Source organism: Leopardus geoffroyi, chromosome D4 (genome assembly GCF_018350155.1).
Source record: "Leopardus geoffroyi isolate Oge1 chromosome D4, O.geoffroyi_Oge1_pat1.0, whole genome shotgun sequence".
Lineage (NCBI taxonomy): Eukaryota > Metazoa > Chordata > Mammalia > Carnivora > Felidae > Leopardus > Leopardus geoffroyi.
In genome coordinates, this window is record NC_059342.1 from 86,337,498 (window position 1) to 86,364,526 (window position 27,029).

Below are 27,029 nucleotides of genomic sequence, written 5' to 3' on the forward strand. Positions count from 1 at the left end.
CCGTTCCTGCTCTGTCTCTCTCTGTCTCAAAAATAAATAAACGTTAAAAAAAAATTTTTTTTTTGACGTTTGTTTATTTATTTAGAGAGAGAGAGAATCCCAAACAGGCTCTGCACTGTCATCAGGGAGCCCGACTTGGGGCTCGAACCCACGAACCGTTAGATCATGACCTAAGCTGAAACCAAGAGTCAGATACTTAATCAACTGAGCTAGGTGCCCGGGGATGCATTTAATATTAGTTTGTATTATTATTATTATTATTATTATATATTTATATATTTTAAAGTTTATTTCTTTTGAGAGAGAGAGAGAGCACAGGGCGTGTGCAGAGAGAGCAGAAGAGGGGCAGAGAGAGAGAGAATCCCAAGCAAAGCAGGCTTTGCACTGTCAGTGCAGAGCCCAAACACAGCTCGCTCTCACAATCCATGAGATCATGAGCTGAACCGAAACCAAGAGTCAAACCAACTGAGCCACTCAGGCACCCCTATCATTATTATTTTTTTAAGATTTTATTTTTAAGTAATCTCTACACCCAATGTGGGACTCAAACTCACGACCCAGAGATCAAGAGTCATACGCTCTACTGACTGAGCCAGATAGAGGCCCCAGTTTGTCTTACCATTGACCCGGAGTGTTTTAGAATGCAATCTCTTTAGTTATCTTTCTAATCTCTTCCATGATTCTTAGTCTGTTAAAATTTTCAACTTCTTAGGTCAATTTTGATGTTTATATTTTGCAAAAAAAATCATCTATTTCGTTTTGTTATTCCAGCGTATTACCATATTTAAAAACAATAACATCCACATCTGTGTTTGTATGGCCTTCCTCATTCCTAATGTTGTATATTTTTGCTGTATCTCTTTGCTTTCTTTCTTTGGACTTACCTTTAGTTAAGATTTTTCTCATTGTGGTGCTCCTGGGTAGCTCAGTCAGTTGAGTGTCAGAGTCTCGATTTCGGCTCTGGTCATGCATGATCCTAGGGTCGTGGGATCAAGCCCAGCATTGGGCTCCATGCTGAGTGTGGAGCCTACTTGAGATTTTCTTTATCTCTCTCCCTCTGCCCCTCTCTGACTTGTGCACATGCTCTCTCTCTCTCTCAAAAAAATAATATAGATATATATCATTTTATTTGTCTTTTCAAACCACTTTTTTCTTTTCAAACAACTTTTATTTATTCTTTTAGTATTCCCCCCCCCTCCCATTTCATTAATGTCAGCTTTCATCTTATTTTTCCCCTCTCCTTTTTACTGGTTTTTCTAATTTCTTAGGTTGAATCTTTAATTCACTGATTTCCAGTGTTTTATAAATAAAAGCATTTAAGACTATTTTTCACCTGAGTACAACCTTAACAGTGTCCCATGGGGTTTTAGTAGGGAGAATTCTTTTCCTTCTTGAGGTATTTTAACAATAAAGGTGTGCTGTATTACCTGTGTAATGAAAAATGAAGACAAAAAGACACAAAACCCAACCCCACCATTGTCCAATTATAGCATTGCAGGATTTCTCTGCTGCAGTCGGAGGGTGAACTGCAGGAATTAGGAACGGTGATGGGCACAGAAGTAGGAGAGGGTTTGGAGACAGGCACTCTCTCAGCATGATGAGGTTCGGAAGTTGGGTCACAGCAATAGCACTACTAGGAATTTAGCCAAGGGATACAGGAGTGCTGATGCGTAGGGGCACTTGTACCCCAATGTGTATAGCAGCACTCTCAACCATAGCCAAATTGTGGAAAGAGCCTACATGTCCATCAACTGATGAATGGATAAAAAAGATGTGGTTTATATATACAATGGAATACTACGTGGCAATGAGAAAGGATGAAATCATGCCATTTGCAGCAATGTGGAAGGAACTGGAAGGTATTATGTTGAATGAAATAAATTAGTCAGAGAAGGACGGATATCATGTTTTCACTCATATGTGGATCTTGAGAAACTTAACAGAAGACCATGCAGGAGGGGAAGGGGAAAAAATAGTTACAAACAGAGAGGGAGGGAGGCAAACCACAAGAGACTCTTTTTTTTTTTTTAATTTTTTTTTCAACGTTTTATTTATTTTGGGGACAGAGAGAGACAGAGCATGAACGGGGGAGGGGCAGAGAGAGAGGGAGACACAGAATCGGAAACAGGCTCCAGGCTCTGAGCCATCAGCCCAGAGCCTGACGCGGGGCTCGAACTCCCAGACCGCGAGATTGTGACCTGGCTGAAGTCGGACGCTTAACCGACTGCGCCACCCAGGCGCCCCAACACAAGAGACTCTTAAATACAGAGAACAAACTGAGGGTGGATGGCCGTGGGGGAGAGGGGAAAAATGGGTGATGGGCACTGAGGAGGGCACTTGTTGGGATGGGCACTGGATGTTTTATGTAAGCCAATTTGACAATAAATTACATTAAAAAAAAAAAAAAGAAGTTGGGTCAGCAGTGGGGGGGGGGCAGTGAAATATGGGTCTCATAGAAAAAGTGCAAATGGCAAGAGACTCATCTTCAGAGTAAAAGAGGTTTGTTTGTTTGTTTGTTTGTTTAAGCAATCAAACACCAAGGGGGGGGCGGGGGGAAGCAAGCCATAACCCATAATCCAGAAGGCAAAGCTCTGTCTCCTCCATGAGACGCCATCAGCAGAAAGGTTGGGGGTATGTGGGGCTATTTTTATACTTCCAGTGAATCCTGGCAGAAAACTACTTATAAATATGCTCAAACAGCTCTTGGGTGGTCGTGCTTTTGTCATGGAAGGCGGCAGACATTTTTTGGACCCAGGGTGGGATGTTGGAAACAGATGGCTTTGATTATTGGGAATCCATTCAACAAAATAACTGCTAGTTTTATTTTGTATATTAAACATCTGCTCAAACAGCTCCTCTTGGATACAAGGCATGGATGTGATGTGTTTAAGGCCGGGGTGGCGGGGGGGGGGGGGTTGCGTATCAACAGCTAGGGAAAGGAAGAGAAAGAAGGAGCTGGGGGTCAAGAAGACCCCACACAGGGATGCCCCGAGGGTCTCAGCAATGAGCCCTGAGCTTGTGGACAATCAGACCCAGGAATCAAAGCCTGCCTCCCCTGCTTGCCCAGTGACAGGCACCTGATATACCGCCAGGGTGGGCAGCTGGTGAAGAAGGGAGGCAGCTCCCCAAGATGGACTCCCTTGTCTACCTGCTTCCTGACTCCGGGGAGAGAGCTGGAGACACCCAGTATGACTCAAAACAAGGAGCCAGGGCCCAGGCTATGCATAAATGGAAAGTGGGGAAACTGATGTCCAGAGGGAAAAAGTGACTGGCTAGAGTCACCCAACGGAGCAGGACCAGACTGTGAGTGCCGGACTCCTGAGTCCCCCAGAGGTGAGAGTCGTGCTGGGTCTGAACCAGGGTGGGGAGGACTCTGGGTCCTGACTCTCCCTGGAGTAAGGCAGAAGTCGGCTGCTGTCAGGGAGAGGGGTGAGTGGGGGAAAGCGGAGGTGGGAAGACAGCAGACAAAGAGAGGAGGGAGAGGGAGGAGGGGCGTGGAGAGGAGACAGGAAGCTGGAGGGGCCAGAAAGACAGGCTGTGTTTAATTGGGAGTTGGGAGGGGCGGGCAATCCTGCTTTTTTTAGGCTCCTGAGAGATTTTCAGGGTCTGCTTGACAGGACACTGGTGAGGGGGGTGGCATGTGATGAGGATCCCAGGGCACCCCGTCATGAGCTGGAGTGGGAGTTAAGGTATTGCTAAATAACACTCTAGATTCTAATCTAGAGCAGCCATCCTCCCAGCCACACTCAGAGCTGGGCAGACCCAAGTTTTGCAGGTAGAACCTTGAGGCTTCGACAGTATGGGGGGCTCCCTTTAAAAAATAAACCATTTGGGGTGCCTGGGTGGCTCAGTAGGTTGAGTGGCCAACTTCGGCTCAGGTTATGATCTCACGGTTCATGGGTTCGAGCCCCACGTCGGGCTTTGTGCTGACAGCACGGAGCCTGCTTTGGGTTCTCTGACTCCCTCTCTCTCTCTCTCTCTGCTCCTCCGCTGCTCACATTCTCTCTCTCTCAAAAATAAATGAACATTAAAAAAAAGAAGAAAGGGGGAGACCGGAGATCTTGCAACTGGAGCAGCATGGCCAAGCCTTGTGGGGTGCGCCTGAGCGGGGAAGCCCGCAAACAGGTGGATATCTTCAGGCAAAATCTTTTTCAGGAGGCACAGGAATTCCTCTACAGATTCTTGCCACAGAAAATCATATACCTGAATCAACTCTTGCAAGAGGACTCCCTCAATGTGGCTGACCCGACCTCTCTCCGGGCCCCACTAGACATCCCCATCCCAGACCCCCCACCCAAGGATGATGAGATGGAAACAGATAAGCAGGAGAAGAAAGAAGTCCCTAAGTGGGGCTTTCTCCCTGGAAATGAGAAGGTTCTCGCCCTACTTGCCCTGGTTAAGCCAGAAGTGTGGGCTCTCAAAGAAAAATGCATTCTGGTGATCACATGGATCCAGCACCTGATCCCCAAGATTGAGAGGATGGAAATGACTTTGGGGTGGCAATCCAGGAGAAGGGGCTGGAGAGGGCGAATGCAGTCAAGACTAAAGCGGAAGCCTTCCAAGCAACCATTTCCAAGTACTTCTCAGAACGCGGGGATGCTGTGGCCAAGGCCTCTAAGGAGACTCATGTCATGGATTACCGGGCCCTGGTACATGAGCGAGATGAGGCAGCCTATGGGGAGCTCAGGGCCATGGTGCTGGACCTGAGGGCCTTCTACGCTGAGCTTTATCATATCATCTGCAGCAACCTAGAGAAAATCATCAACCCAAAGGGTGAAGAGAAGCCATCTATGTACTGAGCCCAGGGCCAGAAGGGAAATAAATGATCTATGCTTTGTGTGGGGGGAAAAAAAAAAAAAAGGAAGAAAGGAAGAAAGAGAAAACATTGGGGCACCTGGATGGCTCAGGTTATGATCTCAAGATTTGTGGGTTCGAGCCCCATGTCAGGCTCCACACTAACAGTGCAGAGCCTGCTTGGGACTCTCTGTGTCCCTCTCTCTCTGTCCCTCCCCTGCTCGCTGTCCTCTCTCTCTCTCTCTCTCAAAATAAATAAATAAACTAAAGATAAAAAAGGTAGAGAAAACACAATTACAAAAAACAAAATTAGGCATGGGGCTTTGGAAGGGGCCTCTACCTCTGCTCAGCGCCTTCTCTGGTTTCTTCTCTCTCATCCTTTGTAAACCAAGGCCCACCACTCCCAGAGGGGGAGGTGGGAGCAGGTGATGTCAAGAGCATGGACTTGGAGGTCAGACAAACCTGGGCTGGAATTCTGGCTAAGCCACTTCCTGCGTGAGCCAGGCAAGTCACTTCATTCTTGAGACCTCAGTTTTCTCATCTGTAAAATGGGCAGGATTATATTTGCCTCCTCAGAACCACTGTCAAAATAAAATAAAAGAGTAACACGTCGAGCACTTGGCACAGTGCCTACCATGTCACAAGCACTTAATAAATGGCATGCCTGATATGGCGTAAGCATTTGGTTTACGATTATCATAATCACCCAAAATGATTCAGTTTCACCTCAACTGGCACTTCTTCCAGGAAGTCCCTTGTCAAAAATTGAAGTATAGCATACATCCAGCAAGTACATGATTCAGTGTACAGCCTGGTGAACTTTTCCATAAAAATGCACCCAAGTTATCACCACCCAGATCAAGACACAGAGCATTAGGGCACCTGGCTGGCTCAGTCAGGGGAACGTGTGACTCTTGATCTTGGGGTTGTGAGTTCAAGCCGCACATGTGGAACGGAGTTTACTTAAAATTAAAAATTAAAAAAAAAGGGGTGCCTGGGTGGTTCAGTTGGTTGAGCATCCAACTTCAGCTCAGGTCATGATCTCACAGTCCGTGAGTTCGAGCCCCGCATCGGGCTCTGTGCAACAGCTCAGAGCCTGATGCCTGCTTCGGATTCTGTGTCTCCCTCTCTCTCTGCCCCTCCCCTGCTCATGCTCTGTCTCTCTCTGTCTGAAAAATAAATAAAAACATTTAAAAAAATTAAAAAAGAAAGAAGACAGAGCCTCCGGAGTCCCCTCATCTCTCTTCCCAGGGAGTATCCTTGCCTTCCATCCCCATGAGAAAGTCATTAACCTGAGCTCTACCATCCTAGATTAGACTGTTCTTGAAGCTTTATATGCATGGACTCATAGTGTATCCTTCTGTGTCTGGCTCAAAGAAGTTCCGAACTATGTGGTTAAGAGTTCAGGCTTCAGGCTCAGTCATGCCTGGTTCAAATCCTGGTTCAGCCAAGCCTTTGCTATGTGCCTCAGGCTGTGCTATGTCTCAGTGTCTGCATCTGTGAAATGCACGTAAATCATCATACCTACATGATAGAATTTTGAGGGAGATTAAATGAGATATTGTGCTTGAAGCATTTGGCAACCAAGGGTGCCCGAGAAGTGGCAGGGGCTGTTTTTATTCATCTCAGTTATGCTCAGCCCCTCCCGTGTCCGTCCCCAGGAGAGTCCCAGAGACTCCATGGCTCTGACCTGAACTATTGCCCTAGTCTCCCTTGGTGCCTTCAACTCCGACCCAGCCTGCTCTTAGCTGCTAAGTGGGGCCGGGCCAACACGGCCACAGGTGGGTCACTGGGCGCCCCCACTTTCCCACGTGAACTCCAGCTCAGCCTTGAAGTCTCAACTTTGCCTTTCCCAGGAGTCCTTTCCAAATCCCTGGCTGGACTGGGTGCCTCTCTGCAGGCCTCCCTGGCTCCCGGTTCCTGCCCTGGCAGAGTACTCGGCCCTGCATTTTGTCACCCCGGAGTGCTCAGCGCCTGGCAGAGTGCCCAGCACACCACAGGCACCTGATGCATATTTCTTAAATGTTAAATGGATAAATAAATAAACAAATGTATCTCCCATATTTGAAAACCTTCCATGGGTCTCATGGAGAGAGAAATGAAGTCCAAACCACAGAGTACTGCATTCTACGGTCCCTCCTCACCACATGGCATGGTTTGGATCCTTTCTCTTGTTGACTGTGAGAGCTCGGACGAACTGCTTGGTTTCCTCATCTGTAAAATGAGGATAATAGTAGTAAATAACTCACGGGTGACCATTAGGGTTCAATGAATTGATAAATGTGAAGAGCTTGGAATAGTGATTGACATATAGTATGTCCCACATATGCTAGTTGTTGTCCCCATCCTCTTATTCCCCCTCCTGTTCCCCCTCCTCCCCCTCCCCCCCCCCCCTCCTCAACACTATTCTGCTGGGGGAGGGGTAGCCACCTGGCTATGCAGGGTGAGGGAGGGGACCTGGTGGCAGGACTGCTCCTTTTCTTTACCAGTCCTCATTTTCAGCCCCGTCCCTCACTCCTACCTTTGGAAGGACGTGGTACCAATGAATCCTGAGCCGTGCCAAGGTCCTGTGGTTGAGTCCGCTGGTCTCTTTTTGAAGATTCATGTTTCCACTTCCTCTTTTCTCCGCAGTCATGAATTACGTGCTGTTCATCTTCCAGACTTTTGTCGCTCATCTCCCATTCCCTCCTTTTTCCGTTCTTTGTGTCCTTGTGGATTGTAACTTCTTATAATTCCCCTGCTATTTCTTTAACGGGGTTTCAGGAGGAAAAGGATTCCACATTATATAACCGGATCTATTTTTCTATAAACAAACAAAATTCTGAAACAAATATTAACTGTTTATTCTTGGGGAAGGGGCACATGGGAATTTGCTTTATTACTTTTCTGTGTTTTTAAAATGTTTTGTTTAAAAAAAGAGAGGTTCTGGGCGCCTGGATGGCTTAGTCAGTTAAGCATCCGACGCGATTTCGGCTCAGGTCATGATCTCATGGTTTGTGAGTTTGAGCCCCGAGTCAGGCTGAAGCCTGCTTGGCATTGTCTCTCTCCCCCTCTCTGTCCCTACCCTGCTAGCTCTCTCTATCTCTCAAAATAAATAAATAAGCTTTAAAAAATTGTTTTTAAAGAGAGGCTCTCCTCTATTCAAAAAAGTGCCTTTGATCCTGATCTCTGGTTCTAGCTATTCTTTTTTTTTCTTTTTTTTTCATCTTTCTTCCAGAAGAATAAGTCCATACCTTTTTGCAGGCTTGGAATTAGTCCTCACCTTTCTGCACAGTGACAAACATCCCAGGTCACCAGTGACTTTTCAACTGCCACAACCACTACAGTTTTCCTTTTTTTAATATTATTATTATTATTTTTTATTTTTGAGAGAGAGACAGACAGACAGCACAAGCAGGGGAGAGGCAGAGAGAGGGAGACACAGAATTGGAAGCAGACTCCAGTCTCTGAGCTGTCAGCGCAGAGCCCAATGCGTGGCTTGAACCCAGGAACTGTGAGATCATGACCTGAGCCCAAGTCGGATACTTGACAGAATGAGCCACCCAGGCACCCCTCCCTTTTTTTTTTTTTTTAAGTTTATTTATTTTGAGAGGGTGAGAGACAGAGAGTAAGGGCTTGAGTGTATGTGTGCATGTGACTGTTCATGAGCAGGAGAGAGGCAGAGAGAAAGGGAGAGAGAGAATCTCAAGCAGGCTCTGTGCTGTCATCTCAGAGCCTGACACGGGGCTTGATCCCACGAACCTTGAGATCATAACCTGAACCCAAACCAAGAGTTGTATATTTAACCAATTGAGCCACCCAGGTGCCCTGGAAGTTTTTCATTTTTACTGGAGCTTTGCAGCATGATGTTGTGTTGGGTCTCCTGGCTTTGTGCACTCCTGGCTCACCCATACTTCTCTGGCCTTTTCCCTTCTGCCTCCTTCGGTGTCTGCTCCTTTTGCTCAGTCCCTACCCCCTTTTTTTAGAGGCAGGGGAGGTGCAGAAGAGAGGGAGAGAAAGAAAAGATAATACTTATTTTTTATTATTTTTTAATGTTTATTTATTTTTGAGAGACAGAGCATGAGTGGGGGAGGGCAGAGAGATCGGGAAACAGAATCCGAAGCAGGCTCCAGACTCTGAGCTGTCAGCACAGAGCTGGACGCGGGGCTTGAACTCACAGACGCCGAGATCATGACCTGAGCTGAAGTCGGACGCTTAACCGACTGAGCCACCCAGGTGCCCCTATTTTAAAATAATTCTTAGGAGGCGCCTGGGTAGCTCAGATGGTTAAGTGTCTGATTCCTGATTTCCACTCAGGTTATGATCACACAATTCGTGAGCCCCGTGTGTGGCTCTGCCCCTGCCTGGGATTCTCTCTCTCAAAATAAACAAACGTAAAAAAGTAATAAAAATAAATAATTCTTAAGTAACAACCATTACTCACTAATGGTATCTGTGCATCTTCTCAGACCTTGCAATCACATGGGACATTCGGACATCAACTCTCATTTCCTGTTCCACCTTGATTTACAGGAGTTATTTGCTTCTTGTCGCATCAATTGATGAAAACCCACATTTACAAAGATACAATGTCATAGAAAAGAATGTAGTAAAGTTTAATGCTGAAATTGTTAACTATTTCCAGCTACTAGTTTTCAGTGTCCAACAGATGATATTGTTTCTCTCCAGAATTTAAAATATTTTACTATGCTCCTGTTAATTTGCTGTGGCACCCCAGGGTGCCTGAGCACACAGTTTGGGAACCATGGGTCTATGCTCTTTTCTTTGATTGGATTCGATCTTTCTCTCCTCAGCTTCTGGACTCAGCTCAAATGCTACTTCTTCCACGAATCTTTCTGGCCAAACTGGCCAGAAGCAAAACACACCTAAACAAAGCTATTTCCCCAGTTGGAATGAAAATTCCTTCCTCTGGGATCTTATGACAATTTAACATAAAGCGTAAAGTGTAAAAGATACAAATTGTTCTCTGATATCCACAATGTAAAAAATGCCACATTTCTTTATTTTTCTAAATCAGAATAAAACCAGCTTTAAGCCCCCACTGGCTAAGGTCACTGGGACTTCTCGTATCTGGCATTTGGGAGTAGCTCTTTCCTTGTTCCTACGGTTTTCACAGTCCAGGCAAGTCTGAACTGCCCCTATCAGCTGTCCACGGAGGCTTCCTCTGAAGGGTTCACCCGTTCATTCAAAAGTGGCTGGCCTTAATCTCTGCCACAGAGCCAGGCTGAGCAGAGGGACTCTTTCTTGACCATCAAGACTGTGTGGGAAGCATTCACACCACCGCTGCCCCTGTCCAGAGCCCTGCCCCCAATGGGACTCTATGTGAGTAGGGTAAAATCCAGTGCCTCTCTGGGAACCTGTTGCATGGCAGAATCCAACCTTTCCCCTTTGGGAAGAGATATTAGTCCCTCAGAGTTTGGATGCAGGTGGCTTGGGGGCTGGATGTGTCCCTCCGATGTTTGGCCAATGTGGTGTTGTTAAAAAAATAATCTTTCTTTCTTATTTATTTACTAAAAATTTTGTAATGTTTATTATTTTTGAAAAAGGGTGAGACAGAGGGCAAGCAGGGGAGGAGGGGCAGAGAGAGACGGAGACACAGAATTGGAAGCAAGGCTCCAGGCTCTGAGCTGTCAGCACAGAGCCCAACGCGGGGCTGGAACTCACAGACCATGAGATCATGACCTGAGCTGAAGTCAGCTGCTTAACCGACTGAGCCACCCAGGTGCCTCTAATCTTTTTTTTTTTTTTTTTAATTTATTTTTATTCTGAGAGAGAGAGAGAGAGAGGGAGAAAACATGAGCGGGGGGCGGGGAGCAAACAGAGAAAATCCCAAGCAGGCTCCATGCTATCAGCACAGAGCCTGATGTAGGGCTTGAACTCACCAACCATGAGATCGTGACCTGGATCCGAAATCAAGAGTTGCATGACCAAACCAATGCGCCACCTAGGCACCCCTAAAGATTATTTTTTAGTCCACTGTGATACTTAACCATTGGGAGATGTCACAATTCCTACAGTCAAGATTCTAGGTCGCCGCATGGAAACTATTGATTGGAGCTGAGTAAGGACTCCCCTCTGGGCAAGGTATATGGTCTGCAGTTGTCTTATCTGTGGTGTCCTCACCTCTGCATGGCCTCTACAGTCCTTTGAATTTGAGACCCTGGCCTAGACTTTGAAAACAAAGCCCTTTTGATATTATTTTCTGACCTCAGATACAAAAATCTGTTAACTCACTCTTGGGGGGCAAGGATCTACCAAACTCAAGAACTCCAAGCCCAGCGGCTCTTTGTAGGTGCTGGGATGGTGGGTGGCTGCAATGGAGACAATTACTTTTTCATTCTCTGCCAATGAATCTACAGCAGCAAAAGAGGCAAGACACAGCCTCATGTCATGTCACTTTTAAGGATATTAATAGCTAACATGCACTGGGTCCTGACTAGGTTCCCAGTCCTAGGTAAAAAATCTTGTAAATACTATTTTGTTTAATTCTTTAGAAACTGCTTTTTTTTTTTTTACATTTTTAAAAATGTTTTTATTTATTTTTGAGACAGAGAGAGACAGAGCATGAGCAGAGGAGGGGAAGAGAGAGAGGGAGACATAGAATCTGAAACAGGCTCCAGGCTCCGAACTGTCTGCACAGAGCCCGATGCAGGGCTCAACCGCAGAGTGTGAGATCATGACCTGAGCTGAAGTCGGATGCTTAACCGACTGAGCCACCCAGGTGCCCCTAGAAACTGCTTCTAAAAGAATGTAGCGGAAACCACAGGGTGCCTGGGTGGCTCAATGGGTTAAGCATGGGACTTCAGCTCAGGTCATGATCTCAGAATCCTTGAGTTCGAGCCCCTTGTCAGGCTCTGTGTCAACAGCTCAGAACCTGGAGTCTCCTTCAGATTCTGTGGGCTCCCCCTTTCTCTGCCCCTCCCCTGCTCACACCCTTGTCTCTCTCAAAAACAAAATAAAAACATTAAAAAAATTTTTTTAAATAAGTAAAAGAATGTAGGGGAATCTAAATGCCCAGTGGTCATGAAAACGGGTGGGGGTTAACATGGAAAAATGCAGCTGATGATGTAGCTTAAAAGAAGGGAGGTAGGTGCAAGCTCGGAGACCGTCGGAGAAGAGGCCTCGACCTGGACCCAGGGCTCTCCAACAGGCCCTGGGTATGCGGGGGACCCAAGCCACTGGATCCACAGTATAACCAGGTTTCGTGGCAGCAAATGTACCCCATTTCTTCCGTCTCAACTTGGTCTGCCCCATTGCCTATTCTGGCTCGTCTGTCCCTCTCTCCCCTCCTTTGGTCACTCCACGCTGTTCCCCGTCCTTATCCCAAACCTCCAGCGCTCCACTCTGCATCCATCCCCCCACCTGCTTATCTCCTGTTGGTGCAGTGGCCAAGCCACAAACAGGCTCTCTGCCGTCACATGACCCGTGCGTAAATCACAGGACTCTGCCTACCCCCAGCGGCTGGTCCGCACCAGGGCTCTGCAGAGCCTGCAGGCCGCGCATGCGCAGCTGCAAGCGCACCTGCCGGGCAGCGGACCATCCCAGCGCTTCCTGCGGCCGCAGCCCCGCCCCGCGCTCAGGCTGGGCTGGCTGCTTATGTATTCCCTAGAGATCCAAGTTCCGTTTGTTGCTACTCTTCCAGCAAACAGTCTACACAGCCAACCCTTCTCCTTAGGTCATGACACTGGGACCGCGACTGGGTGTTGGACGTTCTTCCCTGGGCATCAGGAAGTCAGAGCACGAGTCCCGGGTCTGCGCCATGTGACCTTGGGCAAGTGACTTGACCTCCCTATGCACGAGGAAAATTAAATAATGAGAGCACTGACCTCATGGGGCTATAGTGAAAATTCATGAGAGCCCTTTGCGTGGTGCCTGGGATGTATCAAATGTATATGCAAATAAGGAATACAGAGCAAAGGGGGATTTTACCTTAGCGTGTAGGTCATCTTGCTGGCCTCTCTGAGGCCAAGAAGTTTTCCTGTCTTTGTTTCACAGACTTGGAAAGCAAGGCTCAGAGATGTCAAAGAGGTCTCATGCCAGGTCTTGGATTCCACATCCAGGAAGATTCCAATCTACCACCCCGGGGTTGGGTTCCTGAGTGAGTTCACAGACTGTCACCCCACCTGCTTTTTCAACCATCCTATTTAGAATAACATCCGTTCTGATTTTTGCCATCCCTAGTGAACATCTCAGGTACACATCTACAGGAAAAGATTTCTTTTTTTGTCCTTCCTTCTGCAGAAAATAACAAGCTGCTATATATATATATTTTTTTTTTGCCTGTGACCTCTGAGGAAGTCCCCACACAGATTCCAGTCTACCAAAATGTCCTGGAGCCCTGCAGTGAGGCCTACTCCTGGGGGTTTTCCTCTCTATCCTGCCCCTCAGACTCTCTTCCAGTCACACAGGTCCCCTCTCCGATCCTGGAAAAGCCACACTCTTTTCTGGCACTTGGTTTTTGCATTTTCTGGGACACTCTCCCAGCACTCTCTTGCTCCCTGTTACTCATGTAAGGAGGCCTGCCCTGACTGTACCACACCAGGTCCACTGAGTCAGGTGCTCTGTCACTCATTCTCACAGCCCCTGTCCTGCTTCAGCACTTATTAGGACAGTGACTCAATGCTGTGTCTGACTTCTTGATTCCTGTCTTGTTTCCTCAGCTAGAATACTGGCTCCTTGAGGGCAGTCTCTGCTGGCTAAGGGGTGGGGGTGGGGGTGGGGGTGGGGGTGCATGCAGCATTAAAGTGCATCCTCGGCTCCCTCACAGTTACAAATTATCTCCTCCTCTGAATGCACCCTGAGACTATTAATACCTTGGGTAAAAGGCAGAGCCTAGACTGTAAAATGATAGGCATGTGAAAGTTCTGTTGGGGTAGATTGGGGTGGGAATGAGAAGGTGGTCACATCTTCCTGCCCTGGGGCTGATAGCATAACTAGAAGTGTGTCCTGTTGTCCTGGCTCTGCCATTGTTCATTGTGTGGGACCTCTGCAAAGTCCTCCTTTGGCCTCAGCTTCTTTAGCTGTTGCTCAGTATAAAATAATGATTCAGAATTGAGATTCTGGAATTGGGTCTTTGTCACTTACTAGCAAAGCACTTATCTGAATCTCAATATCTTCATCTGTAAATATTATTACCTTTTTTAAAAAAGTTTATTTTTTTGGGGGGGGGGGAGGGGGAGAGAGACAATCTTGAGCAGGCTCCACACTGGCAGCGAGGAGCCGGATGCAGGGCTTGAACTCAACAACTGTGAGATCATGACCTGAGCTGAAATCAAGAGTCAGTCACTTAACCAACTGAGCCACCCGGGCCCCCTATTTTTAATAATATTAAGAGGACTTAGCTCACAGAGTTGTTCCAAAATTTTAATGAGTATTCACTGATTTTATGAACATTAGCTCTTCTGTCCTTTTTGGTTTTTAATTGGCTCAACTCATTCGCTTTTCTTTGAGGTCAGAGGTGAGTCCTGTGCCACATTTGAAAAGTAACCTCCCTCATCAACAAAGAAAGTCCACCAAAAACTGACCTGGGATCACTTTGGTAACATGGACTCCTGTAAGGAGATGCTGAGACCTGAGACGTCCTGCAGCATGTTCCTATCAGATTTGGCACTTAGAAATTTCTAGTCTTTGCAGGGTGCCTGGCTGGCTTAGTCCATAGAGCATGCGACTCTTGATCTCAGGGTTGTGAGTTGGAGCCCCACATTGGGTGTGGACATTATTTAAAAATGAAGTCTTATGGGGCGCCTGGGTGGCTCAGTTGGTTAAGCATCGACTTCGGCTCAGGTCATGATCTCAGGGTCTGTGCCGACAGCTCAGAGCCTGGAGCCTGCTTGGGATTCTGTGTCTCCCTCTCTCTCTGCCCCTCACCCACTCGCTGTCTCTCTCTCTCACAAAATAAATAAATATTAAAAAGTGAAGTCTTATTAAAAAAAAAAAAAAAGAATTTCCTAGCCTTTGAGTGCCCAGAGACTTGGATAGGTGTCTGTATTGTACATGGCTGCAGCTCCAATGCCCAGAATAGTAGCTTGTATGTAGTAGTGGTGGGAGACCAGTAAATATTTGTCAGTGACTATTACACAGCCTGAGAGCAACTCTAGTGCTCAATTCTCGTAGCCTCAGGTTTTGGTTTTTTTTCCATCTGAGAATGGAGATTAAAAACAATGCTTAATTACTGGGGATTTGATGAGATGATGCAGTCAGACGCTCAGCATGGAGCCTGACACACAAGAGCTCAGTGAATGGTGGCTATGTGGATATAGGTACCGGGAGAAAGCGTCCATAAACCTCCAGTTATGTTGTGGTTAGGAGGCTCTGAGTTCCTAATGTGGGCAAGGGGGGAAATGGAGGGTTCCCAGAAAGAGGAAAGACAGGACATAACGCGGTTTCCGGACGACGGAGCTCGTCAGTAGCCCGTGGCCAGGTGCGGAGGCGGCGGCGGAGACTTTAGGACCCTGCGCGCTGGGAGCGCGCGACTGGCCGGGTGCGCGCGGCGCGTGAGGTGAGGGGGAGGGCGCGGCTTTCGCGCCAGCCAGGAACCGCCTCGCGCCCAGCCGCATCTCGGCGGGCGGGGCCGAGCCCCCGGGCCGCAGTGCGATTGGCGGAGGCGCGCGGGTGACGGGGACGGCTGGCACGAGGCCCCGCCCCCGGCCGGCCCCGCCCGCGCGCGCGCGCGCGCGCCGGCAGGTCGGCAGCCTCACTCTGGTTCGCGTCGCGCCTCCGCGCCGAGTCCGCGCTTCAGTCGAGCCCGAGCGAGGCTGCGGAGCGGAGGGCTGCGGACAGCAGAGCGCGCTGACCTGGGGAGTCGCCGTGTCCGCGGGCGTCGCTTGAGGAGACTCGGTGCCCGAAGAGTCGCGCAGCACGATGGCCCCCATTGGCCTCAAAGCCGTGGTCGGAGAGAGTAAGTGGAGTCGGGGTCCTCCCGCAGGCGAGGGCTGCGGCTGCCCGGCAGGAGCGGGGCGCCGTACCTGCCGCGGCGCCTGGCCTCCACGCCGGCGGCTCGCCCCGCCCGACCGGGGGCTCCGGGCTGGGAGGGTCCCGTTATTTCGGCGCCGCCCTCCTCGCAGGGAAGTCCCTCCTGGCCTCCAGCGGCCCGTGCCCGCTTCCCTGCTTCCCCCGCTCTCCGCTTCCCGCATTCCTCCCCCTGCATCCCACCCCTCCCCTGTTCACCCCATCCTCTTTCACCCATCCCTCCTCTTCATCCCCACTCCTCTCTTCCCTCTTTACTCGCATCCCCCTTCACCCCATCGCTCCCTCCTCGCCCCCATTTCTCTTTCACCCCATCCCCCTTCACGCCATTCCTTCTTCCTCCCCCTTCACCCCGAGCACCCCATCCCTCCCCTTCGCCTCGCCTGTATCCCCTGCAGCCCATCACCCTCCCCTTCCTCACACATCACCCTCCCCTGCACCCCCGTTCTTCACTCCCATCACCTCCCCCCCTTCCCTTCTCCCCTTCCTTCTTTATTCCCCGAGCTCCCTGATTCCATTCCGTTTTCTGCCTCCAGTCCCTCCCTCTTTCCCACTCTGCTGGGTGAATCGTGACGGGCGAGATCTCGGCCCGCGCCGCCACCCCCACCCCCTCCGGGAGCCCGGGCCGCGGTCCCCGGCTGCGGAGACCCACCTGGGAGCCGCTGGGCGCGCACCGGCTCCGACGCGCCGCTCGCCCAGCCTGGGCCGCCGCTGGCCGCTGGGGAGGAGCTGCCTGTTTTTCCAAAGGCTTGGCTCTGCAGGGCTGAGGCCGCCTCTCTCCTCCTCCCGTTCCGGGGTCGTGGCTGCAAGGGCGGGGTCTTATCTGGGTCCCGAACCCTCTTAAATCACTGGGGAGAGGCGGAAAGCTTTGGCGTGCGGCGGGAGGAGCGGCCCTGCCCTGCCCAGCACCGCAGTCTGCAGTCTCCCTGTTGGCAGGACTCAGCCCTTGCTTGGCTGGACGTTTCGGGCAGTCCAAACCACGGTTGCAGGGAAATGGTTGTTGATGGGTTTGGATGAAAGGCTCAGCGTAAATGGATTTTTAAAAATGGATGTTGGTGAGTGTCGGCTGCAGCGGAGTGAGGGCTGGTGGTGATAATGTTTGGAAACGGCGTCCTCGGTGCTAAGTAAGATTGATGATTGGTGTAGGCAGATAGTGCCTCTTCAATATTTTGGCCATGTCTTTAATAAAAAACGTGTAGGGATTTCCGTGACTTTCGGTACCTCTTTCGGATTTAGAAAATTAAAGCTGGACTTTTCTCTGCAGGAGAGGATAAAAAAGGAAATAGAATAAAAGTGGAAATTACAGTTTCCTTTCCAGTGATTCTATTATTATAGGGCTCTCCCGTCCAACATTTAAGGCCGTGTAGCGTTCCTTCTGAACATCATAACTGTTTTTCTTCCCCATATTTTCTGTTGGTATATAGGAAATATTCTCACGTGTTTTACACCCTTACCTCACCTATAGCATCAGAAGAAAATTGTCATAAAACTGAACCCCAAATGAGCACTTTTTAAAAAGTGCCCACAATAACACCTGCCTTCCTCATGCATAAAGTTTCTGAATCATATACCTTCTATTTCCTTAGGAGAATCAAGGCATTTAGGGCTGGAAGGACCCATGAGGGATCCTCTAATGTCATTTTACCTGTGGGAAAGAAATGGAGGCTCATAGCAGTTAAATGACTTGCCAAAATCAGTGTTAATTAATTTTTTAAAACCTCATGTCCATTTACTTGCAACGTTTGTAAAAAATAACTACCTTTGTTACTCTATACATACAATTTCCTTCCAGAAGCCATTTTAAAGCGTTTTGAAATACAGAATGTTATGTTACATGTTACATTCTTTCAAATGTTGGATTTGAATATTGTGCCTTTGAGACAAAAACCCTAGTTATAGAAGCAAGTTTTTGCATCCTTTTGCCAGGACCTTTGTTCATGCAGGTAGCTCTTTAGTAGCCGTTCCCTTTTTTAGAAGCAGCATAAAGGCTGAAAAAAAAAAACCAAAAAACAAAAAACATGAATGCAATATGGCCAAAATTTCTTAAAATTGTTTTTAATGTTTATTAAATTTTGATAGAAAGACAGAGAGTGAGCAGGGGAGGGACAGAGAGTGAGGGAGACACAGAATCAGAAGTAGGCGCCAGGCTCCAAGCTGTCAGCACAGAACCCGACTCGGGGCTCGAACTCACGGACCGTGAGATCATGACCTGAGTCAAAGTCAGACGCTCAACCAGCTGAGCCACCCAGGCGCCCCAATATGGCCAAAATTTCTTTACTGAAGTAAAGCAAAGCCACTGCTTATGAAAATCAAATCAGTTTTATATAAAATTGGTGAATGTGTGAACAGCATCTGTTCTTTCTCTTTTTTTCTTTTTAAAAAATTTTTTAAAAATGTTTATTTTTGAGAGAGAGTGTGAACCGGGGAGGGGAAGAGAGAGAGGGAGACACCAAATCTGAAGCAAGCTGTCAGCACAGAGCCTGATGTGGGGATCAAACCCACGAACTGTGAAATCATGACCTGAGCCGTAGTCGGACACTTCACTGACTGAGTCACCCAGGCGCCCCGGCACAATTGAGCTGTGTATAAATTTTGGGAAAAAATATAATTGCAATTCTTTGTAAATGACACAGGTTAATTCTGGCTCCCAAATTTGAATGAGGTTTTTAGTGTTTCTTTCTCTAAAAATAAAATAAAATAAAGATTTTTTTAAACCAACATGTCCCCTACACAGCCTGGTCTTCCCAATTTAAATTAACACCTGATATTGTTGATGACCATATTTCCTCATTTTATTTTCTTGTAGCATTTAAAATGAATTGAAAGATCTGGTTCAGTTTTTTGTTTTGTTCGTGTGGGGGGTTTTGCATTTCTTTGATTGTTTCATCCACTCGAATGTGACTTCCAGGAGAGCAGGGTCTTTATCTTACATGTTCACCACTGTACTCCATGCCAAGAGCAGTGGCTGACTCAGTCAGCCATCAGTAAATGTTTATTAAATGAATGAGTGAAGGATATACAGTGGACAGCAAGATAAATGTAGTTTTTGGCTTCTTGTCACATTTTTTTTTTAATGCGTATTTTTGAGAGAGAGAGAGAGAGAGAGAGAGAGACCGACCAAGTGCTAGTGGGGAAGGGGCAGAAAGAGAGGGAAACACAGAATCAGAAGCAGGCTCCAGGCTCCAAGCTGTCAGCACAGAGCCCGACGCGGGGCTCGAACTCAACATCCATGAGATCATGACCTGAGCCGAAGTGGGAAGCTTAACCGACTGAGCCATCCCGGCGACCCATTCTTGTCGCATCTTTTTGAGTTAAGTTTTAGAGCGGCAGTAGGTACAGGCACAACAGAAGTAGAGGAGGTAGGTCAACTTTAAGCTGTTCATTCAGCAGTGTTTGTTCACAGCCTGCTAGAACCATGGGAGACTAAAATATGGGACACTCATATTGTTGTGATGGACATAGACAATGCTGAGGAGCTTTCTCTGCTAACCCCAAGTTTTCCCTGTCACCCCCCTGTCACTTCCCCCCCACAGGATATACTCAGTGTATTATACTTCTTTGTTGTTAGCCTTGCCCAGCTAGACCAGAAGTTCTTGGAGGGTAGAGTAAAACCTGGTCTTACTCTTTTGTTTTTAAGTTTACTTAGTTTGAGCGAGTGTGTGCGTGAGTGGGGGAGGGGCAGAGAGAGGCGGGGAGAGAGAGAAGCCCAAGCAGCCTTGGTGCTACCGGCACAGAGCCCCACGCCTGGGGCTCGATCCCATGAACTGTGAGCTCATGACCTGAGCCTAGATCAAGAGTCTGACAATCAACTGAGCCACCCCAGGCACTCCGAACCTGGTTGTTCTTATGTCTATCGTTAGTGTAGGAATGAATTAGTGCTTGGTACTCAATAGATGTTGAATGAATAACTTAATCTTTATATGTAGCAATTTAGAGACTGGGCTCTTGGAATTAGACTACCTGGGATAAAATTCTGGTTCACCACTTATTAGCCATGTGACTTTGGCAAATAATTGAACGTTTTTGTGCCTCAATTTTTTAAAATATAAAGTGAGTAACAATAGCACTTACCTTTGTGGGGTTCTATGAGTGTTCAATGAACTAGTGCAGGTATAGCACTTAGCACAGTTCTTGGCATCCAGTAACTTCAATAAATATTCTCATCATGAAAAGATCCACAAAGTGGGTCAGTAAGTATTAGAGGATTATGAGAAAAGATTGACTAGCTCTATCCTGTGGGGCCACAGTTTTGGGGGAGAAAGCAGAGTCTCAGATAAATTTCTTTTTTTTTTTTTTATGTTTATTTTTGAGAGAGAGAGAGAGAGAGAGACAGCGTGTGAATGGGGGAGGGGCAGAGAGAGAGAGAGGGAGACGCAGAATCCAAAGCAGGCTCCAGGCTCTGAGCTGTCAGCACAGAGCCCCACACGGGGCTCAAACTCACGAACTGCGAGATCCTGACCTGAGCTGAAATCAAGAGTCAGGTACTTAACTGACTGAGCCACCCAGGCGCCCCTCGGATAAATTTCTTGAGAGGTGCAAATAAACTGGAAAATGGGAGAATCGACCTTAAGAGCCTATGGGCAGGTTTGTAATCTGACCCTACTTCTGTTTCCAGTTCTACTCATGTCTTTTTACCCTTTTTTCTTTATTTTCTTTCTATAAAATATACTCGTTTTCTACTCTTTACAAAGAGAATGTAAGAGAAAGGATAATTTTTTGTGTGTGGCATTTTATATCTATTTTATGTTAATAAATAATGTCTCAATCATATAAATCCGAGTTGTAATCCAGGGTTATTTCTGTTCCCTGAAGTTTCGTCAGTGCTACAACGATGTAAGGAGTTCAAAATGTACTATTTGTCTTTCTTGTTGTTTCCTAGCTGTTAGTGATTTCTCCTCATGTTTGTTTATAAGAATCACATTCCTCTGGAAAAGAATGCAGTTTTGATTTGTACATTAAGTACATACGTTTTTCAGATGGGGCCATGATTCATAGGATGTGTCGGAAGTTGAGAGGACACCTAGAAAGAAGCAGTCTTTGTTCTCACACTTCTCTTTTTTCTGTAGAAACTTTGGTTAGCGTACAAATAACAAGTATATTTTGAGATATATTATACATGTATTTTTCCCAGTCTTAAAATCAAGGTATAATTTGCATGCAGTAATATTTACCCTTTTTAGTGAGCAGTTTTTCACATTTCAGCCGTTACCTACGGTCATGTAACCACTGCCATACCCAAAATACAGAATAGTGTCGTTACCCCCTCAAATTCCCTCGTGCTGTCAGCCTCTCCTTCCTTTCTGTCGGCCTCTCCTTCCACACCCAGCCTTGGGCAAACACTGAACTGTTCTCTGTCTCTGCAGTTTCGCCTTTTCCAGAATGGCACTTCAGTGGAATCATACAGTATGGAGCTTTCTGAATAGGACCTCTTTAATGTTAGTACATAATGCCTGAGAGTCATCATGTCGCATGTATCTGTAGTTTGGCCCTTCTCATTGCTGACTGCTGTTCTTTTGTGCCGATGCACCACTTGGTTTATCCCTTTGCCAGCCGAAGGACGTCTTAGTAATTTGTACTTTGGACAATTGCGAATGCTTCTGTAAACATTCACACACGGGTTTCTATGTGAACAGATCACTTGGATATATAAATCCCCAGGAGTGGAATTAATGGGTCATATGATAGGTGTATGTTAACTTTATAAGAAACTGTCAAATTGTTTTCCAAAGTAGCTATACCATTTTACATTCCTACCAGCATCCTTGTTAGTGCATGGTCTTGTAAGTTTGTAAAATTGTAGCCCTTCTGATAGGTATTGGTATCTCATGGCTTTGTTTTAAGTTTATTTTGAGAAGGAAAGAATGTGAGCAGGGGAAGGGCAGAGAGAGAGTGGGAGAGAGAGAATCCCAAGCAGTCTCTGCTCTGTCAGCAGAGAGCCCAGTGCTGAGCTTGATCTCACAAACCATGAGATCGTGACCTGAGCCGAGATCAAGAGTTGGATGCTTAACCAGTTGAGCCGCCCAGGTGCCCCATGGTATCTCATGATTTTAATTTGCATTTTGCTAACGATTGATGATGGTGAGAGGCATTTTTTCATGCCTTTATTGTCATCTCTATATCTTTGTTGAAATGCCCAAATCTTTTGCATATTTTTTACTGCGTTATTTTCTTATGATTGAGTTTTGAGAGGTCTTTATATATTCTGGGTGCAAGTCCTTTATCAATTATATGATTTTCACACAGTTTATGTCTTGTCTTTTCATTTTATGAACAGTAGTTTTCAGAAAAGAAGTTCTAAATTTTGATGAAGTCCATCTCTAATGGATTGTGTTTTCAGTATCCTATTGAAGATATCTTTGCCTACCCCAAGTTCAAAAAGATTTTCTGTGTTTTATATATTTTCTGTGTTTTCTTTTAGAAGTTTTATAGTTTTAGGCATTATATTTAGTCTTTCATCCATTTTGAGTTAATTTTTGTATATCATGTGAGTTAGGTTCGTTTGTGTGTGTGTGTGTGTGTGTGTGTGTGTGTGTGTGTGTGTGTGTGAATTTTTTTGTATGTGAATGTTCAGTTCTAGCCCCGTTTGTTGAAAAGACTGTTCTTTTTCCCATTTTTTAAAAATCCATTTTTCCATTGAATTGTCTTTGTTCTTTGATGAAAATCAGTTGGCCATACATGGGTGTGTCCATTTCTGGACTTCCTGTTCTGTTTCATTGATCTATATGTATGTTTTCACCAACATCCACTCTGTCTCAATTATTGTAGCTTTAAAGTAAGACTGGAAACCAGGTATTGTGAGTTCTCCAACTTTTTTCTTCTTTTTCATAATTGTTTTTGTTCTTTTGGTTCATTTGCTTTTCCATATAAATTATAGAATTAGCTTATCTATTTCTATTTGAAAAATCTTTCTGGGATTTTCATTGGAATTGTGTTGAATCTATAAATCATTTTGGGAAGAATTAGCATTTTAACAAATTTACTTTTAAAGTTTTAGTTTCTTAGCTATAGTGCAATGTGAAAATCATAATTCCTAGCTTTACAAATAAGGGAGCAACCCTCTGATGAGAATTACATGTAGTTTAGCAGGGTTGCAGAATACAGTTTACAAAAATTTGTATAGAAATTGAAATTTAAAATAGGACCATTTACAGTTGAGTGAAAAAAAAGACACATGAGAGACTTAGGTATAAATCTAATGGAATATATTTTAGATCTGTATGCTGAAAGCTGTAAAATACCGATGAAAGAAATCGAAAAGGCTTAAATAAATGGAGCAATATACCGCATTCATGGAATAGACCAATTTATGTTACATTTATTTTTATTTTTTATTTTTTTATATTTATATTTTTTATATTTATTTTTTATTTTTTTAACATGTCATTTCAATTCTCTTAGGTAGATACCTAGGTATAGAGTTGCTGGGTCATATGGTAACTCTATATTTAACTCTTTCAGGAATTGCCAAACTGTTTAAATTTATTTATTTATTTTGAGAGAGAGAGGGAGCGTGCGCGTGTGAGTGAGCGCAAGCAGGGGAGGGGCAGAGAGAGAGAGAGAGAATCCCAAACAGGCTCTACACTGCCAGCATGGAGTCCAACCATGAACCCTGAGATCATGACCTGAGCCAAAATCAGGAGTTGGACACTTAACCGACTGAGCCACCCATGTGCCCCTCCATTGTGGTTTTGATTTGCATTTCCATGATGGCTGTTGATAAGCATTTTTTTTTCATGTGCTTATTGGGCCATTTGTACATCTTTTTTTTTTTTTTTTTTTTTAATTTTTTTTTTTTTTTCAACGTTTATTTATTTTTGGGACAGAGAGAGACAGAGCATGAACGGGGGAGGGGCAGAGAGAGAGGGAGACACAGAATCGGAAACAGGCTCCAGGCTCCGAGCCATCAGCCCAGAGCCTGACGCGGGGCTCGAACTCACAGACCGCGAGATCGTGACCTGGCTGAAGTCGGACGCTTAACCGACTGCGCCACCCAGGCGCCCCTGTACATCTTTGAAAAGATATCTACACAGATCCTTTGTCAATTAAAAAAAAAAATTTTTTTTTAACGTTACTTATTTTTGAGACACAGAGAAAGAGCACGAGCAGGGGAGGGGCAGAGAGAGAGGGAGACAGAATCCGAAGCAGGCTCCAGGCTCTGAGCTGTCAGAACCTGCTGCGGGCCTCAAACTCATGGACTGTGAGATCATGACCTGAGCTGAATTTGGACACTTATCCGACTGAGCCACCTGGGTGCCCCCTTTGTCCATTTTTAAATTAGATTGTTATAATTACATTTCTAATCTACATATTATTTTCATTTGAAGTTATTACTTTTACTCTTTTAAATGTGAAAGTGGAAATCTTCAGTAAATGATATGTACATAAATCTGACCAGTTGATCTATTTCTATAATCATCTACTTTCTATTTTTCTGTATACTTTTGATTAAAAACTACATTTTTCTTGTGATGGTTGTGATTTTATGTCCTTTTAGACAGTTCATTAAAATTTAAACGTTATTGGGGCACCTGGGTGGTTCAGTTGGTTAAGCATCTGACTCTTGATCTTGTCTCAGGTCATGATCTCATGGTTTGTTGAGTTTGAGCCCTGTGTCAGGCTCTGTGTTGGCAGCACAGAGCCTGCTTGGGATTCTGTCTCTCCCTCTCTCTGCCTCTCCCCTACTCTGTCTCTGTCTCTCTCTCAAAATAAATAAACTTAAAAAAATATATAAAATTTAAAAGTTGTTGTTGAGTGATCCCATTAGGTCTTTATTCCCAGTTTATTAATTGAAAGTGTCGTATTTTTAATTTTTAATTTCTTTTAATTTTTAAAATTTATTTTGAGAGAGACAGAGACAGCACAAGAAGGGGAGGGACAGAGAGAGAGGGAGAGAGAGAATTCCAAGCAGGCTCTGCACTGCCAGCACAGAGCCCAATATGGGGCTTGAACCCACAAGGCTGTGAGATCATGACCTGAGCCGAAACCGAGAGTTGGATGCTTAATTGATTAAGTCACCCAGGTGTCCCTGAAGGTGTCATGTTTTTTAAACTCCTCACTTACTTGGGGCACCTGGGTGGCTCAGTTGGTTAAGTGTCTGACTTCAGCTCAGGTCATGATCTCGTGGTTCATGAGTTCAAGCCCCACATCGGGCTCTGTGCTGACAGCTCGGAGCCTGGAGCCTGCTTCGGATTCTGTGTCTCCTCCTCTGTCTGCCCCTCCCCTGCTCACACTCTGTTTCTGTCTCTCTCAAAAATAAATAAACATTAAAAATTTAAACTCATTTATTTTTTTATTAAAAATTTTTTTTTAATGTTTATTTATTATTGAGAGAGAGACACAGAGCATGAGCAGGGGAGGGGCAGAGAGAGGGGGAGACACAGAATCCGAAGCAGGCCCCAGGCTCCGAGCTGTCAGCACAGAGCCCAGTGCGGGGCTCGAACTAACAAACCACAAGATCATGACCTGAGCCAAAGTCGGGCGCTCAACGGACTGAGCCACCCAGGCGCCCCTATTTTTTATTTTTAGTAGGCTTCATGCCCAGTGTGGGGTCAAACTCACTACCCTGAGGCCAAGAGTTGCATGCTCTACCAGTGAGGCAGCCAGGCCCCTCTAAACTCCTCACTTTTTTAAGGATTCTAATGTTGTTGTCTTACACTTAGACCGAAAATTTGTTTAGTTATAGTTATGATTAAAAAAATTACAAAGGAATGGTACAGGACAGTATAAGCAGGGAGGCTTACACTGTAACAGGGAGGCCTGGCATAAACCAGGGGAGGTTAGAGAAAGCTTCCCTCAGGAAATGATATTTGAACTGCTTCCTTTTAGTTCCAGGTTACTAAGAATTTGTTTTTTAAATTAGTATTAACTACTTTTTCAGTTTCTTTTGAGATGATCGTATAGGTGTTCTTATTTAATCTATTAATGTAATCTCATTAAGTCTAATATTGGATATCATTGCAATTCTGAAATAAACTTTGTTATTATGTATTATCCTTTTTCTGTATTGTAAAATTCTACTTATTGTTTACGCATCTACATTTATTAATATTGGAGCCTCTGGCTCTTCTTTGAACATTTTATGTATATTCCCATCCCAGGGCTTTGTATTTTTCATTCCCTATGTCTGAAATATGCTTGTTCCCTTAATTCCTTTAAGTCTCTAGTCAAATACCACCTTGCCAGTGAGGTCTTCTTTCACAACTTTATATAAAATGGAAACTTTCCTGTTCCCTCCCTTACCATGCTGAACTGTCACTAGCTGACATTTCATACTTACCCGTTTGTTTGTTTATCCTTGCTTCCATTAGCCAAATGTGAGCTCTATGAGAGCATAGACTATTTTGTTCACTGCTGTATCCCTAGCACCTAAAACAGTCCTGGTACATAGTAGGCACTCGCTACATATTTGGAATGAACAATTGAACACCATATTTTACATATGTGTATGTGAATTTTTTCTCTCTTAACTCTTTGTCAGGTTTTCTATATCAGAATTTCTCTTATTAAATGAAATGGGAAGTTTCCATTTTTTTGTATGTTCCCAAATAGATGAAATAACATAGGAATTCCCTTCCTTGAATGTCAGAAGTGATTTACCTATAAAACTTTGAATTTGAGGAGAAAGGATAAATACTTGACAGGCTTTTGATATGTTTATTCAAGTTGTCTACTTCTTTAGTCAGTTTTGGCAATTTGCATTTCCTTATAAAACAGGCCTTATGGGGCGCCTGGGTGGCTCAGTTGGTTAAGCGTCCGACTTTGGCTCAGGTCATGATCTCACTGTTCATGAGTTTAAGCCTTGAGTCGGGCTCTGTGCTGACAGTACAGAGCCTGCTTGGGATTGTCTCTCTCTCTCCCACTCTCTCTGCCCCCTCTCCCCCTCACACTCTCTTTCTCAAAAGTTAAAACAAGCCTTGCAACCTAAAAGATTTTAATTTATTGACTATAAATTAAATTTGTATAATTTAGAAAATAGCTCCTGCACTTGTAATTATGATTCCCTTTCTCATTTTACCCTGTGTTATTATTTTCACGGAAATACATGATAGAGACTTGTCTATTTTATTTTATTTTATTTATTTATTTATTTTTTCAACGTTTATTTATTTTTGGGACAGAGAGAGACAGAGCATGAACGGGGGAGGGGCAGAGAGAGAGGGAGACACAGAATCGGAAACAGGCTCCAGGCTCTGAGCCATCAGCCCAGAGCCCGACGCGGGGCTCAAACTCACGGACCGCGAGATCGTGACCTGAGCTGAAGTCGGACGCTT

General features: G+C 45.5%; 2 protein-coding genes and 1 long non-coding RNA gene across 5 annotated transcripts in view; 2 read left to right on the forward strand and 1 right to left on the reverse strand.

Annotated features, from left to right (window-relative positions):
* The first annotated feature begins 3,988 nt into the window (after positions 1-3,988).
* On the forward strand, positions 3,989-4,842 carry LOC123593822 (proteasome activator complex subunit 2-like). The gene is given in 2 exon segments (XM_045470346.1): positions 3,989-4,473; positions 4,476-4,842. Coding segments are annotated over 2 exon segments (777 nt in total). The 5' UTR covers positions 3,989-4,020; the 3' UTR covers positions 4,800-4,842.
* A 179-nt stretch (positions 4,843-5,021) lies between these two features.
* LOC123593624 lies at positions 5,022-10,352 on the reverse strand. Of its 2 annotated transcripts, none has more exons than XR_006710409.1 (4): positions 9,218-10,352; positions 7,316-7,540; positions 6,939-7,008; positions 5,022-5,375 (listed from the first exon to the last, which is right to left on the reverse strand). It is a non-coding gene; the product is annotated as an uncharacterized LOC123593624 (long non-coding RNA). The 2 variants fall into 2 exon arrangements; XR_006710410.1 differs by having other exon boundaries at positions 7,316-7,615.
* A 5,095-nt stretch (positions 10,353-15,447) lies between these two features.
* Positions 15,448-27,029, forward strand: part of STXBP1 (syntaxin binding protein 1) — a 75,152-nt gene continuing 63,570 nt past the window's right edge. Inside the window, exon 1 of one of the 2 annotated variants that reach the window (XM_045469795.1) lies at positions 15,448-15,691. In XM_045469795.1, the coding sequence (XP_045325751.1) occupies positions 15,655-15,691 (37 nt within the window). In that variant the 5' untranslated portion in view covers positions 15,448-15,654. The remainder of the gene's footprint in view (positions 15,692-27,029) is intronic. The other variant, XM_045469794.1, reaches the window with a different exon arrangement.